General features: G+C 37.0%; 1 protein-coding gene across 3 annotated transcripts in view; it reads left to right on the top strand.

Annotated features, from left to right (window-relative positions):
• elp4 (elongator acetyltransferase complex subunit 4) overlaps nucleotides 1-14,635 on the top strand; it is a 75,297-nt gene that overhangs the window by 20,855 nt on the left and 39,807 nt on the right. For all 3 annotated transcript variants that reach the window (XM_088934971.1, XM_088934972.1, XM_088934973.1), the window contains exons 6-9: nucleotides 262-346; nucleotides 5,463-5,651; nucleotides 11,050-11,158; nucleotides 12,974-13,080. In XM_088934971.1, the coding sequence (XP_088791097.1) occupies nucleotides 262-346; nucleotides 5,463-5,651; nucleotides 11,050-11,158; nucleotides 12,974-13,080 (490 nt within the window). The remainder of the gene's footprint in view (nucleotides 1-261; nucleotides 347-5,462; nucleotides 5,652-11,049; nucleotides 11,159-12,973; nucleotides 13,081-14,635) is intronic.

The following is a 14,635-nucleotide window of genomic DNA, read 5'->3' as shown; positions in this document are numbered from 1 at the left end:
GTCTATGGTGTTTTCCAAATCTTCCATTCAGGGCTGACTGTATAATGTCCCTGAATTAATTTGGATTTCCATGAGATCCCAGAAATGTACCTGTCTTGCCATGTTTTTTTTTATATGTGGTGTATAAAAAACTTTGTTTCCCCACAGGAAAAGCAGTGTTTACTATGACAAGACAGCACTTCCATGACTGAATTGGCTCTAAAGCCTGTTTTTACATCTGCTGCTTCACATTAATCTTTTTTTTTCTCTGTGTATCTCTAGCCGTATGAACATTGGCTATACCAAGCTGTTGAGATCCATCCAGGGAGTCATTCACAGGGAAGGATTTGACGGAGCCTGTCTCCAGGTATGGAGAGCCAGCCCTCAGCCTTTTCTGTAATCAAGTAACTAATGTTGTTTTCATAACACCCTGGGGAGGGCTTGAACCATGAGGGTTTAGAATAATCAACAGTGAACAAGCTGTTTCTAAGCACTGCCGAAGTAAACAAGCAGTGCAAAGACATAGTGCAGGCAATATGTTAATTCTCATTAACTTGTTCTCGGAGTCTGTCACTGTTGTCTCTGGGAACACTGCAGATCTTAGTTAAATATCTTCTGTTGAAGAGGGATAAAATGGAATTAAAGAGGTAGAGATGTACTAGGTTTATATTGCCTAATGATGAGGTATATACTGTATGTGACTGTCATTAACATCTAACAGAGTGAAACTTCAACATTTAAAACTGAGCAAGCAACTTAGTAGCTACCAATTAGAAAACGTGTGCATGATAGGAAGAAAGAAATGTGAAACTACATCAGTACACCCCTATGAAGTTTGTGTGACATGTTATTTTATTATGTTATTCCAAAATTCACAGCTGTACACCTGACAATCTCTGTAAGCTGTCATTATCAGCTTATAAGGAACTGATGTTGTTCTTTTGACAATTATTATTTTATCATGTCTTATATAGCCTGAAAGACATGTGCCTTACCCAGAGTTTGAAAAAGAATTGTGTTGACATTACTCTTTCAAAAACTTTTTAATAAGATTTCTTCTTATCTTGTTTTCTGCTTTTGAAAATGTTAAACTAATGAAAACTGACTCACCAAAAAGTTTTTTTTCCCCTTAACTCTCAGTTCTGACTTGTGTTTTACTCTTTTATCATTTCAAATCTTCCTGGGTCTACAGTAGTTTGACATGATGATTTAACATAAGAGATGAGGGACAGCTCTATAAAGCTGATAGCTATCATCTGAACAATATTTTTTTCCGACATTTTACCATCAGCCTGAATATTGTTTGACACTTTTATTTTGCAATGTTGACCAATAATAGTAGCTCTCTTTCGTCCAAAAAATTATCTTTCTCCCCAAGTTTAATATCTTATACCCCTGTTCTTAATGAGAAAATAATTTATTTTTTTCTTACATAAAATGTTTTTGTATCCTTCATAGATAATATATCACTTAGGCACAGATTACATCATTTTCATGTATAAAAATGTATAAGTACATGGTTCATCACACAGTACCGGTAAATTAACAATTGGAAGTTAAAGTGATATAGAAGGCAATAAGTTATTTGCCCTAGAAATCACACTATAGAAATCACAATGCTGCTATTAAGCAAGGTTTATAGGTTCAGTGCAACCTATGATAAGATTATATCAGGACTTCAGTGCTTTTGCTAAAATCAAAACACAAACCATTACATTTTGTGTCAGATACTTATGACTGCCCCATCAAGTAAACCAACTAATAAGTACAAAGTTAAGATTTCTAATAGACAAGTTGATTTGAAGTTCTTCACCAAGTCCTTAGATTTATCTTACCAATGCCAGTATCAGTATTATAAATCTTATTTTTGTAATTTGACACAATATCAATGCAAATCTTGCAATATATATTATGTACATTTTAATACATATTATGCCATGCACATTATTTGAACAGGCTTCTGCAGAAGTCGATTCCTGGCTTTTTTCGGAGAAGGGTTTGGAGCTTTTTGGGGTTAGCTGTGTCCAACCCCAGGTCCTTATTGCTGAGCTCCCAGCCTTTGGTGAGGCTTCGGTACAGATCCGGGCAGACTTGTCATCCCTGCCGTGAGGATGCCCCTCTGGAGAAGTAAATTGGTCCCTGACAGGCACCTCTCCCCCTTCCTTGTGGTAGCCATGGCAACAGGCATGTCATAACAGTTCCCACAGTATCGTGCGCCCAGAAACTCCTCCAGCACGATGACAGCTCCTCTGAAAGCAGGAAATCTTACAGAAAGCAGAAAGCGAATGCAGCGAAGTGACACCCACACCCTGGGAACCTTTTCAGCCAACACAGTGATTGCTGGAACGGAGCACAACAATACGGTTTATTTTTCTTAGATGCTTGTGTTCGATTTTGAATTTGTGCTTCAGCTTTCCAAATCCAAAATGAATTTATATATGAATTGCCCTCCAAGTGTATTGAGATAGCAAAATCAATACGTATATTTTTGCCTTATAGTCAAGCAATTTGAATTTGTAATCATGAAATTAGTATAAATAAGTACAACTTGTTTTGTTTTTCAGTAATGCCATGTTTACACAACCATATTAGAACAAAACATACTTTGTGTTCAATCTAATGATATCAAGTGATTAAGTGTAGGGACTTTTAACATCAGGGGATAAATGTCTATATCTGGTGTTATTTCTCTTGGATGCAATTACTGCATTGATGGCTGTGACCCACCAAACTGTGTATTTGAGCTGATTTGCTAAACATTTGTTGCAGTCTCATTGAGTTCTTGCCTGTTCTTGTGATTTCTTACTTCCTTTTTTAATTCAGCATGTAAAATGCATGCTCAATTGGATTTAAATCTGGAGATTGAATTAGCCAAAAGATTTTACACTTTATTTCCCTGATGAACTCCTTGGCTGTATGGTTTGAGTCATTGTCATGCTGCATGAAGGAAGCACTGGCCAATAAGTATGACAGCATTTTCCTCTACATAAACAGATATAATGTACCTTCAGAATTTATTCTGCTGCTGCCAACATTAGTCACGTAATCGATAAAGATCAGTGAGAGGCAGTCTTTTAATCTCTGAAGAATATAAAATAAAACCTATTATATTATACTTATTCATATTAACATCCATGGTGACAAAACTAAATTGCTTGACTATAAAGCAAAAATAGCTTTGGAGAGCACTCTCCAGTTTTGGTTAAAATAAATAGTTGTCAGAGGTACCCTAAAGGATTTAGCTTGTGTTTTAGCTGAAGGTCAGCTTGACAAAAAGTTAAGCTGTCAAAGATTCTGTATGGACAGGAACATATGTTACTGTGAACCTATCACCACCTTAATAGCTTCTTCTGCAGTAGTAGTTTTCAGGGAGAGCTTTTCATTTTCTTTTCCTCAATCACTTTCCTCCATCAGAGCTGAGATTGTGAATAAGGTGCCAATGATGCCACTTAGAACAGTCTTTAACAGGTGCAGCCAATTTAAGTGGCTTCCAGAATCCTGATGGTTCAATTTACAGAACATTGAATGTCCTCAATTCAATACAGTGATTCACTCTCAATTCTGTAGTGGACCAAGTTTATTCTCAAACACTAGTTTACTAAATTGCTTTGAGAAGTCTTTATTTTTAATGCCTGATTAAATATGAACATAATAATCTTCTTAACCTTTATATTATCTGAATGTCCTGGAATGAGATGTTTGCTGTTTGTATAGTGGGGATTCTGCATCTTATATCAGAACATAATATATACAGACAGACATTATAACTGGAGGGAACGCTGTTGGCTCCAATAGACTGAATGTATTGCGCTTTTAATGCCTCTTAGTATTTGTTTGCTTATTTAATTTTCAAATTATATAAAGAAAAGACATTTTATTTTAGTCAGTCTTCTTTTTCTGTTTTCAGTGAACAATAATCAGAATGAACTAGATGTTCAACAGCATGGAAACTTATTCTAGGCTAAATGACATACTGGCCAGTGTTCTGTTACAAATTCTAACCTTATTTTTAAAGCATTGATATGTACTTCAGTTAAGTGATATTGGTATTTCTATGTAGCAAGTTTAAGCGTGAACTGGAAGTGTGGAAGTGGAAGTATCGATCTCCTTCAGAGGAAGAATTGACTGTAATACCACAAGAAACTTTTGGCCTGAAGTAGTTGGAGGCTTAGCAGAGCGATCTTGTCTTGGCACTTCATCACTTGTTTTGTCGTCTTTTGCAAGAGTGTAGCTCTTAATAAGGCTGTTCAGCCGCCTAGCCTTGTTGATGTGCCAAATATGCAACCTGCTTTTGTAAGTCATCAGACATTGTGAAAGCAAGTCTAGACAGCTTTTCAAAATCTTATTGTCACCCTGTCCAGTGGCTCCTTCATTTAACAATTGTTTAATAAAAAATGTAACTGTGGTATTCTGCAACTATATGAATGAGCACTGTCATTATGTTTTTGTAATACTTTGCAAGTGTATGAACTCACCAAACGACATTTTGAATCAACATGCCTAGTATTAGAAATGTTCACTCACGTATTTATTATATGATTTTGTTTCAGAAAGTATACTGATGCACAAAAAACAAGACATTCAAGTCAAATGGATCTAATAAAATATGTTAAATGTAACTATCAAATAAAAATACAAGATATGTGAGCCAAAAATCCAAACCAAAGATTAAATTAGAGTACATTTTATGGATGAAACATGACACACTGTCAAAATTAAAATTTACATAGATAGTATTGGGTATGACCTCCGTAAGCATTAACCCAATCCTGGCAGTGCTGACTCACAGACCTGATCAGCCTCTGAATAGACTGCTGTGGGATGCTCTACTATTTGTCCTATACAGCATTAACAAGCTGGCAAAGGTTGGCTGGTTGCAGTTGTCTCCTGTTGATGGCAGTGATGAGCTTGTCCCAAAGCTATTGTATTGGAGTCAGGGCAGCAGAAAAAGCTGGCCACAGTGAGATCTCAACATTATTTTCTCTGAGTTGTGCCAGTATAATCCTAGCATTTTTGTGATTGTTCTCCTGGAGCAGGATCCAGGCCTGTCCTTGCCTGGTTTCTCTTAGATGTTGCTAAACCACAATATTTTATTCTCCAGGCAGTTACTCTCACTGACAGGCTGTATTCAGATGATCTTCATAATCCAGATGGGGCATAGCCCAATCTTTTTCTATTCTTCCTTAATTAAAATCATATCTTACTGAAATAGTTCAATCACAATACAGAATCACTTTACTTGGTCTCTGTTTTTTGTTTTGCCGAAGTTTTCTGCATTGTGTATGAGACCAATGACGCAAATCAGTTGTATTTTCATTGTGTATCAGTATATGAATAAAAAAGAATCACCGGTAGATATATAATAAAAGATATAAGATAATTTAGCGTATTTCTTCGTTGGTCTGTTAGGTACTTTCTCATGAACAGCAAGCATTTTTTGGAAGAAAAACCTTTATGCATTCATCTTTTTTTCTTTTTAATAGAACAAGCCAAGAAGCATTCTAAGGATAGGAATCCATTCCCTTGGCTCAGCCCTTTGGGGTGATGACATCTGTTATAAGGAGAGCCCACACTATGCCCATAGTCTTACGACATTCCTGTATAGCCTTCGTGCCCTCCTCAGAGGATCGCTCTCTGTTTGCATGGTGACAGTGCCTTCACACCTCATCCAGGTGAGCTATTCAATTAGTACCATTTTCATTATCTTGGAAAGGCTAAATGGAATAGAATTGTAAAAACAACCATGGGGAAAACAACTATAGGCTATGAAAAACTATGAGGTTTGGGGAGCAATTAATTAGCAGTTGAATATTTTGTTAATTGTTAAATGCTCTTCATCTGCATTAAATATATGTAAACATCTAGATGTAAAATGTATGCATCATAAAACTTTACGAATGTACTGTCCATAATGAAGAAAAGGCCAAAGGGATATTGATGGGAAAGTTTCTTAGAGCAAGAACTCTGGATTTAAATTCTGGCAGGTTTAAGTGGAAAAACCTCAAAAATTGAATACATTCTGGTAGCCTGAAAGCTACTGAGGGAGCGACTTCTGCTAATGATATTTGGCATGTAACTTAATGAGGCGCAATTAATTCATGATATTGACCATCATGAGCTGATTATTTATTATTTTATTAATTTATTGTTAAATTAAATTAAATTTGGCTGCCTGACGTACACCCAATTGAGCTTGCCTGAAAATAAGTGTTTTGACTAAGCGTCTTATTGTAGCAATTTTCAGATTTTACTTCAAGCAAGGCTGTTAATGACCACTTATTAAAGGATTGAAATGAAAGTCCTTCTTAGTTTATCTTTGCTTAGCCTTGCAGATTATGCTGAATTATGTGACCTTAGGGACAAATACAGTTGTTGCCGTATATGAAAGGAGACGCTGTTTAAAGTATACTGGATTTAATATGTGCATAAACTCTCAAATTCGGATTTTATTTTAATCCATATCAGAGGAACAGATGCAGCCCTTCAGACTCCATGTTGGTTATCTTTTTAGTGTGACCTCATTTTGAGTCAGCCAGCCAGGAGCCCGTGAGGCCTAAGAAAACGCGAGTGTTGTCCACAGTCAAAACGGTTTACATTTTTAATAAGCGGTGCGGCCATCACTTCCTTCCCATTGTGCCTCCAAAGACTCCTCTTCCACGCAGCAAGCCGCTCTCCCTGCCAAACTGCAGAATATGTTCCAGTAAATCCATTAAAAAAAATGGTTAAACTTCGAGCCGCAGCAGTTCAAGAGAAGACTGCCGAGTGAACTGTCATTAAGAGTTGCTGAGCTGAGCTGTGGAGGGCTTTTCCGGCGGCCTGTGTTACACTTTTCCCAGGGCCCCCGCTGTGCAGTTGTTCCACTCGCCAAGAAGCCTGTTAAAGAGTCCCCCAGAGCCTCTGTAAAGCCCTCCATGTTAATAGTTAATTGGAGAGGATGGCAAAATGAGAGGACAACCGGGCATGTGGGCTCAGAGGACGGACCTGTACATTTAATGACAGCAGCTGTTCACATTGTTAAACAACTCTTGTTTTTTTTTTTGGGGGGGGGGATTTATGCAGATCAAAAGAAGCAATAACTGAAAGGGGAGTTGGGAAACATTCATAATATTATGTAGCACTTCTGAGAACGGTTCTCTTGTTTGGTGTTTAATTATCATTGCATGCAGTCTGATTTTTTTATCCCACCTTTTTAGCCCTTTTAACTATCTTAGATCTTTTAATCCTTTTTATGAGAATTATGTTGTCTGTTTTTCATGAGACAGATTCAAATGTGAATTCTTCTCTTGCAAGAAAGGAGTTTATTATGAACTCCTCACCATTATTAACCAGTACAGCAGGAGCAAGCACAACTTCATAATTCACATAGCTTCACAAACAGAGAAATTTTTTTTAAAAAAATAACATCATTGGGCTTCTGTTAGCAGCCATTGTGAACATATGCCTTTGGGAAATTATTTGTCTAATGAAAAGTCAGTAAGAATAAAGCTTATGTAAGTATTTCTCATGAGGGCTAATGAGTTTCCATTCAATGTGTTATTTTCGTTATTCCATTTGATATGTTTAAATATTAAATCGCTTGCAATATTAATGTACTGGTGCTCAGACTATCCACTAAAAAGGACTGTATGTGAAAAGGTATTTTAAAGAATATATTTTTAATTTGTTTCATGCACTTGTGAGCACTGTTGACAATTGATCATTAACTCTCCCTAATTACTCTGCACTCCACAGAAAATAAATCAAGTGAATTCAGATCTGCTTTTAAGTCCTGGCAATTTAGTTTGTTTGGAGTCAGACTGAGGCCACTTAATGATAGACCAAGGAAATGCCACTAAATGTAAGCTGTGGGGTTTTCTGTGCATGTTATCCTTATGGAGAGAGCAGTCTATTTTCAGTTTACAATTGAGGATGGCATAGCTGACTGTCCATAAGCTGAATATTGAATCTGGTTTAACTTAGGTGTTCAATGCAACATTATGTGCTACCTATTTCAATGCTGCTGATTCAGCATGAATATGAATTGCCCTTTTCTCTTGTTTAATCACTTGCTGACTTTCTTTTTTGTTTATTCTGAATGTTATTCAGGTATCAGTGGTGATTTCTCTGGGTGTTTCACATTTCATGGGCCAATACATCTGATTATTATTATTATTATTATAACTCCTCAGTACATCAAAGGTGCCCAGCAGCTTCATTCACCATTCTGTGCTCCTTTTTTATTTCTCTAAGTGTGAGCTGCCCCCATACCGCAAGCCTTCTCTCTCTATTTTCCTCGTCTGAGGCCCCCATTCTGGTGCGGGGTCAGTGAGAGCTCTCCTCACAGTGTGGAGGTAGAGTCATCTGTTAAGGCATATGGAAGCTTTGGCTACTGAAGGAGGCAGTCTGTGGACAGCCCAGAGTCCAAACATAGGCACAACTGTTCTATAAGCAGAAGGCAGGGATCCCCTGTATTCACCCCATTCTGAGAAAATTATGACGTTGTTAAAAACAGATGCCTGTTTATGTCTTAGCACTTTAATTCCTGCTCATATGATAAACCCCTTTAATTAGCAAAACCTGAATTTTAATATCCTCATGGAGATGAACGGCATATGAAATGGCAATTATTTTTAAATTGTTCCTTATATATTCAATTAGCTGTTGTCTGTAAACGAAAAAGCAACAGCGCCTGAGATAAAAAAAATTAGATTGAGAAATCTCAAAACCTGTGCATTAAGTGTTTACCAGACTTTCTGTGTATTTTCATCAGAAACAGTATTCCTTTTTCAAATTCAATCGGAAATCAAAGCTTAATTGAAAAATAGATGCAGTTTTGTGTGCTAATTTGATAACAAAAAATAAATGGATAAATTAGCCGTTTAACTCTTTCCCCGTTGAAGACAATGAAGAATTAAAAGCACTGTGCCATAAATGTACTGCCTTCTATTAATTTTTAATTAGTCCGACAAACCGCACTGTGTGTTGAAAGCTTCCACAGAGATGTTAGTGCCACAATTGACCTTAAAGTTTAATAATAACTCACTCATGAAGCAAGTGCCTCTTCAGCATAGTTGAGCCCACTGCAAAGAAGTCCTGTGAGATTTAAAAACCGCAAACCAAATGGCAGTCGAGGGTTCCTGGGATGGAGCCTTCTGGAAAGCTTGGAGCTGGAGTAGCTTTGCAGCCAGGTTTTAGATGAGAACAGTGGGGGAAAAGAGCTGATCCATCCTGCTCTGGGAGATGCTGGTTACTGGCCAAAAACCTAGTAACAGAAGTCTGCTTACTTTCTAAAGCAGAAGGCACCACCAATTTAAACAGTTCTGAGAATGCTACGAGCAAAAACTGAATCATTTTAATCCTTTGAGATTTTCTTAATATGCTACAGTATATATAGGTTTATCCCAGGTTGACGTTTTTAATATAAACAGTGCTTTAGTGTCTTCTGTATTCCCCAAGATGTTTAATTCATACTTTATATGAAAGATGTCATTTTCTTTGATATTTAGCTAATTGATCTGAAATATAGACTACAGGATAAGTTCAACTGAGCTGGTTTTACTTCATTTCACTTTTCTTTTGAATTATTCATAGTAGTTTTTAGAAGCAAGACTCTTTATCACCAAATATGTTTAATCTCTTCATGTTTTAAGGTTGTTTTCCTCCTTTAAACCTTGATCACACTCAACGCTCTACTCAACCTGTGCCATGTGCTAAGCGTTGCTGGGGCAGGAATAAATAAAGGCAAAATTCAGAATTTGGTGTACATAAACAAAGATGCCTGAGGTGTTCAGTAATAAAAAAAAACAGAGCTTGACTGAAGACATATTAATGTATAAAAGTAGGACAAAAACATTTCACTATGAAAATTGTATAAGGGTGCTGCAACAAACATAGAAAGAGACATGTGAAATATTTAAAACCCAGCTGATAAATAATGCAGGGAAGTTAGTCATGTGTTAAAAGTAAAGCAGGTGAGAGCCTAGCCAGCAGAGGGAGTACTCTTCTGTCTTCCACTTTGATCCCATCACTTTCCCACCTGCCTCTCTTCTTTCCCAGCCAGTCTTCCATCTGGACCTGGGTCTGCCTGTCTGCTCCTCCTGACAGCCTGTAATTTTCACTGTACTACAGGATTAGGCTAAGTAGATTTAAATCTCTAGCAGCATCAACAGTGGAATGCTCATGTTGAATTGTAGTTTATCTTACTATTTTGAATCTGATCTTGTATCTCTATGTAGTACTTTCCCAGATTCACAAATCTAACACACATTTGCTGGCTTGTGTATTTACAGTGTGTGCCTTACATACATTAAACAGCACACTCATGAGTGTGATTCCCTTTTGTTTTTGGTGTTATTTTTCAAAAGAGGAGTAAGACAATGTGTAAGTTTTACAGGCCTGAGTACTGGTGAATGTTTCATCTGAACGCCTAACAAAGATGATGAATAGATGCAGAACAGCATAATAAATAATATTCTCGTTTACTACAGAAAAAAAAGATTTATTATGTGCTATGAAGACGCACAGGCCATCTGAAGCCAGCTTTGTAAATATTTGTTTCTGGGCCACCCTTGCCAAATATGTGGGTTCTGCTTGACTGTGATGCTCTTGGTCAGGCTGCAGCCACAAGTTACGAATCAGCAGTTGATGGACGTGCATGTATTGGACCTGATCATTAAGTGAACTAATCTTCACTGTGCACAAGATTAGATCCTCTTTTATGACTGACAAAATGTGCAGTTCCTTATGTCTGAACCAAGGAGAGAGCAAACCAGAGGAAAGCCTCACTGATTCTAGTACCAACTTGATTTTATTTGTTCAAATTATGTGACCAGAAAATTAATTACTCAGTGTTGTGCCAAATGCACACTTAGAAACATGTATATAATTTTTGCACCTTGTTGTTTTTGGCTGTGGTATCATAAAGTAGAGTTTTACTGTGGGTGTTCTTTTTTTTCCCACTTCACGCCTAATGCTCAGATAATGGTGACCTCATTTAATTTTATTGCTGACAGCCCAGAGATGCGATTTTAGGAGTATTTTAATTACTGGTGTTCTACTTAAGCATGCATTTTTCCCTTCCATGTTTTACAGAACAAAGCAATTATGAGTCGTGTAACGAAGCTGTGCGACACGGTGATCAGTCTTGAATCATTCAGAGGCTCCAAGAGGGAAACCAACCCACTGTACAAGGAATATCACGGTAAGTTTGCAACTCTCCTCAAACGCAAAGCGGTTGCCTGCTCTGGATTTTGGGTACTCCTCTGCTGACCTCTAATTGGTTTTGTCTTCCAGGGAAAAAAAAAAGTTGTGCTGTAATTGATTTAGTTTCAGGATCTGCATTTTTTAAAATGCTTCCCCTCCACCACCTTTCTTTCTGCTTTCCCCTCCCTCTCCAGCCATTCAGCAGTGGATTGGGCTGTTCCTGTACAAAAAGTGCATTAGGGCTAAGAAGGAAACATGGCAACTCCTCGCATGTTGTCAAGACAGATTAGCAAGACATGACTCAATCAGACGTGCATCTTAGCAGACGGGCTTTGGGGAATTCAGATGCTGAGGACGCCTAGTGTTCATCTGGCCCGTGGGCTAAAAAAGTCAGGAAATCAATATTGTAATGATATTGAACTGCACAACTCAATATTGTTTAAATTTAACAGTGATAAAGGTATTAAACTAGAAAGTTATTCAGAGGATGGGAATGGAATAAAAAGTCTGTTTACTGCTATAGACCCTACTGCATGCCACATTACTTTTTGTTGCAGATTATAAAGGTCATTTAAAGCACGATGGATATTTTTAGCCCTTGATTTTTTAAAAAAAAACATTTATATTCTCTTGAAAGAAAGGGTGTGTAACATAAATTTAAATGTTTTTCCATATTTTAAAATCCAATTACATTTTGTTCATACTCCACAACCTATATTATTTCATATTTAACCATTTTTAGAGTGACCTTGAAACTTCTTATGTGTTCTTAAAAATGTAAATACAATCCTAATTATAAATTCATAAATATGCAATAGGTAATAAAAAAATAATGTATTGATTTTTGTAGCTTTGTGTCTCTTGCCCTCACCACTCCCCTTGCAGTTATTATAAATTCCTATCCATCTACGTGCATAACACTGGAGGGTTTTGACTTGCAGTATTAAGTTTTTTACCAAAATGCACGTAACTATTTTCTTTTTTTATTTGTTTACACACTCTCTAGTTTATCATGCATCAAAATCAAAATGAAATCAAAATATCCTTAGTGTTTAATACATATGATTTAAGGTTCTTATGCAGTAAAGTTTTCTTTTTTTCTCTACCATAGTACTTAGTCTGTATTAAACATGCCAACTTCCTTGTCAGAAAAAATCAGCTTGGATTAAATCTCATGGTGCACAGAGCTGGCAGGATACTTTAGTAGCAGACAACAGTCATATCCAGGTCTTCTCTTCAAATACACATCTGCTTTGGGTTTTTCCCCTTTCTTTTTCACAGACCACTAGGTTGCTTTTTAAAAGCTTTTTGATATTTAAGACAGAGTGGTAGATTTCTAGCTTGTCCTAATAGCACTGTGATCACTGCCTCAGTTATGCTTTCTACCCGGCGATCTGTGTTTTGGTAGCTGCCCACTGGTGCAGTTAATAAAATAAAGATCACTCAGCAATGCTGTGGGCAGCATGCAAGGTGATAGCCATATTTGCTTACAGTAAATACAAGAGAAAATAACACACAAACATGCAGCGGTTGTGACAAGTAAAGAGATCCCTTTTTATATCTCCACTCCTGTACCCAAACGCAATTAGTTTTCCTTCTACAAGAATTGTTGTTTATCTTGTTCTGCTTCATTACTTGAACATAATCACAACATTTGCTTCATTGCTTCAAGTGTTGAACTCTGGCTCACAAAGGGATGGGGGGGGGCGGCGGCTGAGGGACTTTAAATTTAGAGAGTCCTCAAAAGTCAAGTTTACTCATTGGGCACTACAGTCTTACTGATTTGTCCTTAATTTCCCATTGCCTCCACAAGGTCTGCTGCATGTGAAGCAGATACCTCATCTCAATTGCCTGAGGTGTGAAGTTCCTGACACAAAGGACCTTGCTTTTAAATTAAAGAGAAAGCAATTCACTATTGAGGTAGGCTGACTTTATGTGCTACGCAGTACACACTGTTATTTTCATTTGTTTTATCAGATTTATGTTGGCTGGGTTTAGAAATGACAGTTTGCACTTTATACTATGAATTGTAAATTTAAAATCTCTGTTGCCTTGTTTCAGACGTAATTCCATACTGGTGCACAGCAACTTTGCCTTCCCATTACATTCAGTGATTAAATTCCCCTCATTTGAAGGAAATGCCATTTCAAAATTGTTGGATTTAGTAGTAGGTCGTCTCACCCAGCCAATGATTTACTTTAATTTTAAAAATAAAATAAAATTTAAACTAAATGGCTATAGTGGCTACCCTAATAAATGTGAATTTCTCTTCAGTTCATCACTTTGTATTTGCCAGAGAGATTGTTTACTCTTCTGTACAATTAAAAGTTTAGAAAAGATGGAATATTGGTGAACCTAGATTTTTTTATTTATTTAAAAATAAAAGTTTTTGAAATATATTTAATATATTTGCAGCTTACTAATAGTGCATAAATGAATGTGATATGAAAAGGATATTTTTGTAACTGAATGTTTAACCTGCTTTGCTGGATGCTGAATGCTAGCACTATATACATATTCTTTTATCAAAGATGCATCTACTAAGGAGAAACCCCTTTACAGCAGTCTCTTCACTGCACAGCATACTAGTGCAATGGTATTTTTGTCATCATAGGATACTATTGTATTTTTTCCATATAGGTAAGCCTTCTTTTATTATAGCATTAAGGTCTTAAAATAGTGGTTAAGCTTATGTGGGTGGCCATTCATAATTCAAAAAGAGATGTCTTTTGTGTATCTTTTGGAATGGCTGCTTTTACTGGACCTTTTTTTATTTTGCCGACAAGCAAGTGAATGCCACACAGTTACCCAATTAAACGCTATGTTTTAACAAGCCAAGCGGAAAAAAATGAATGACTGGAAAGGAAGATCCTTGGTGATGTGATAGTTATCTGTTCCTACAGTCTATGCAAAGTTTTTAATGAAACACATAAAACAAGTGGGCAGCACTGACAAATCATTTTACTTTATCTCTTTTCGAGTGGAAAGAATTTATGCAGGCCACTTGTCTTCACTGTTTGAAATAAGAATACCCACCCGCAAAATTAGCATACTTTTTACCCTTTCATCTGCTGCTGGTCAATTGGGTTGGCACTGCTTTGGTGTTTGGGACTTCACCCTCAAGTGACCACTCTGCCCTTGCTTTGACCCTCTGGCCTCTTTATCTGACCACTTGATTAAGCAACTTAAGTGTCTTCTCCTCCTTTGCGCTTCCCTGCTACTTGAGTCTTGCAGGCACCACCCTCCCCACACACACACACACACACAACTCCAGAACAATAAATCAACAAGAGCCCTATCAAGTGACAAATTAAGGTGCCCTCCTTCCAATTAATGGTCATTATTGGTCCTCATTATCTTATCACATTGAGTGAGGTTAATAGTTAATCAGGAAGCCAATTGTTCCATCAGGTCATCCTCTAAGGGGGAATGGAAAGTCTTTCGATTTGAATTCTCACCTCTTAATAGCTACTTA

This window comes from Atractosteus spatula, chromosome 16 (assembly GCF_055471065.1).
Source record: "Atractosteus spatula isolate fAtrSpa1 chromosome 16, fAtrSpa1.hap1, whole genome shotgun sequence".
NCBI lineage: Eukaryota > Metazoa > Chordata > Actinopteri > Semionotiformes > Lepisosteidae > Atractosteus > Atractosteus spatula.
This window is presented reverse-complemented; position numbering and strand designations above follow the sequence as displayed.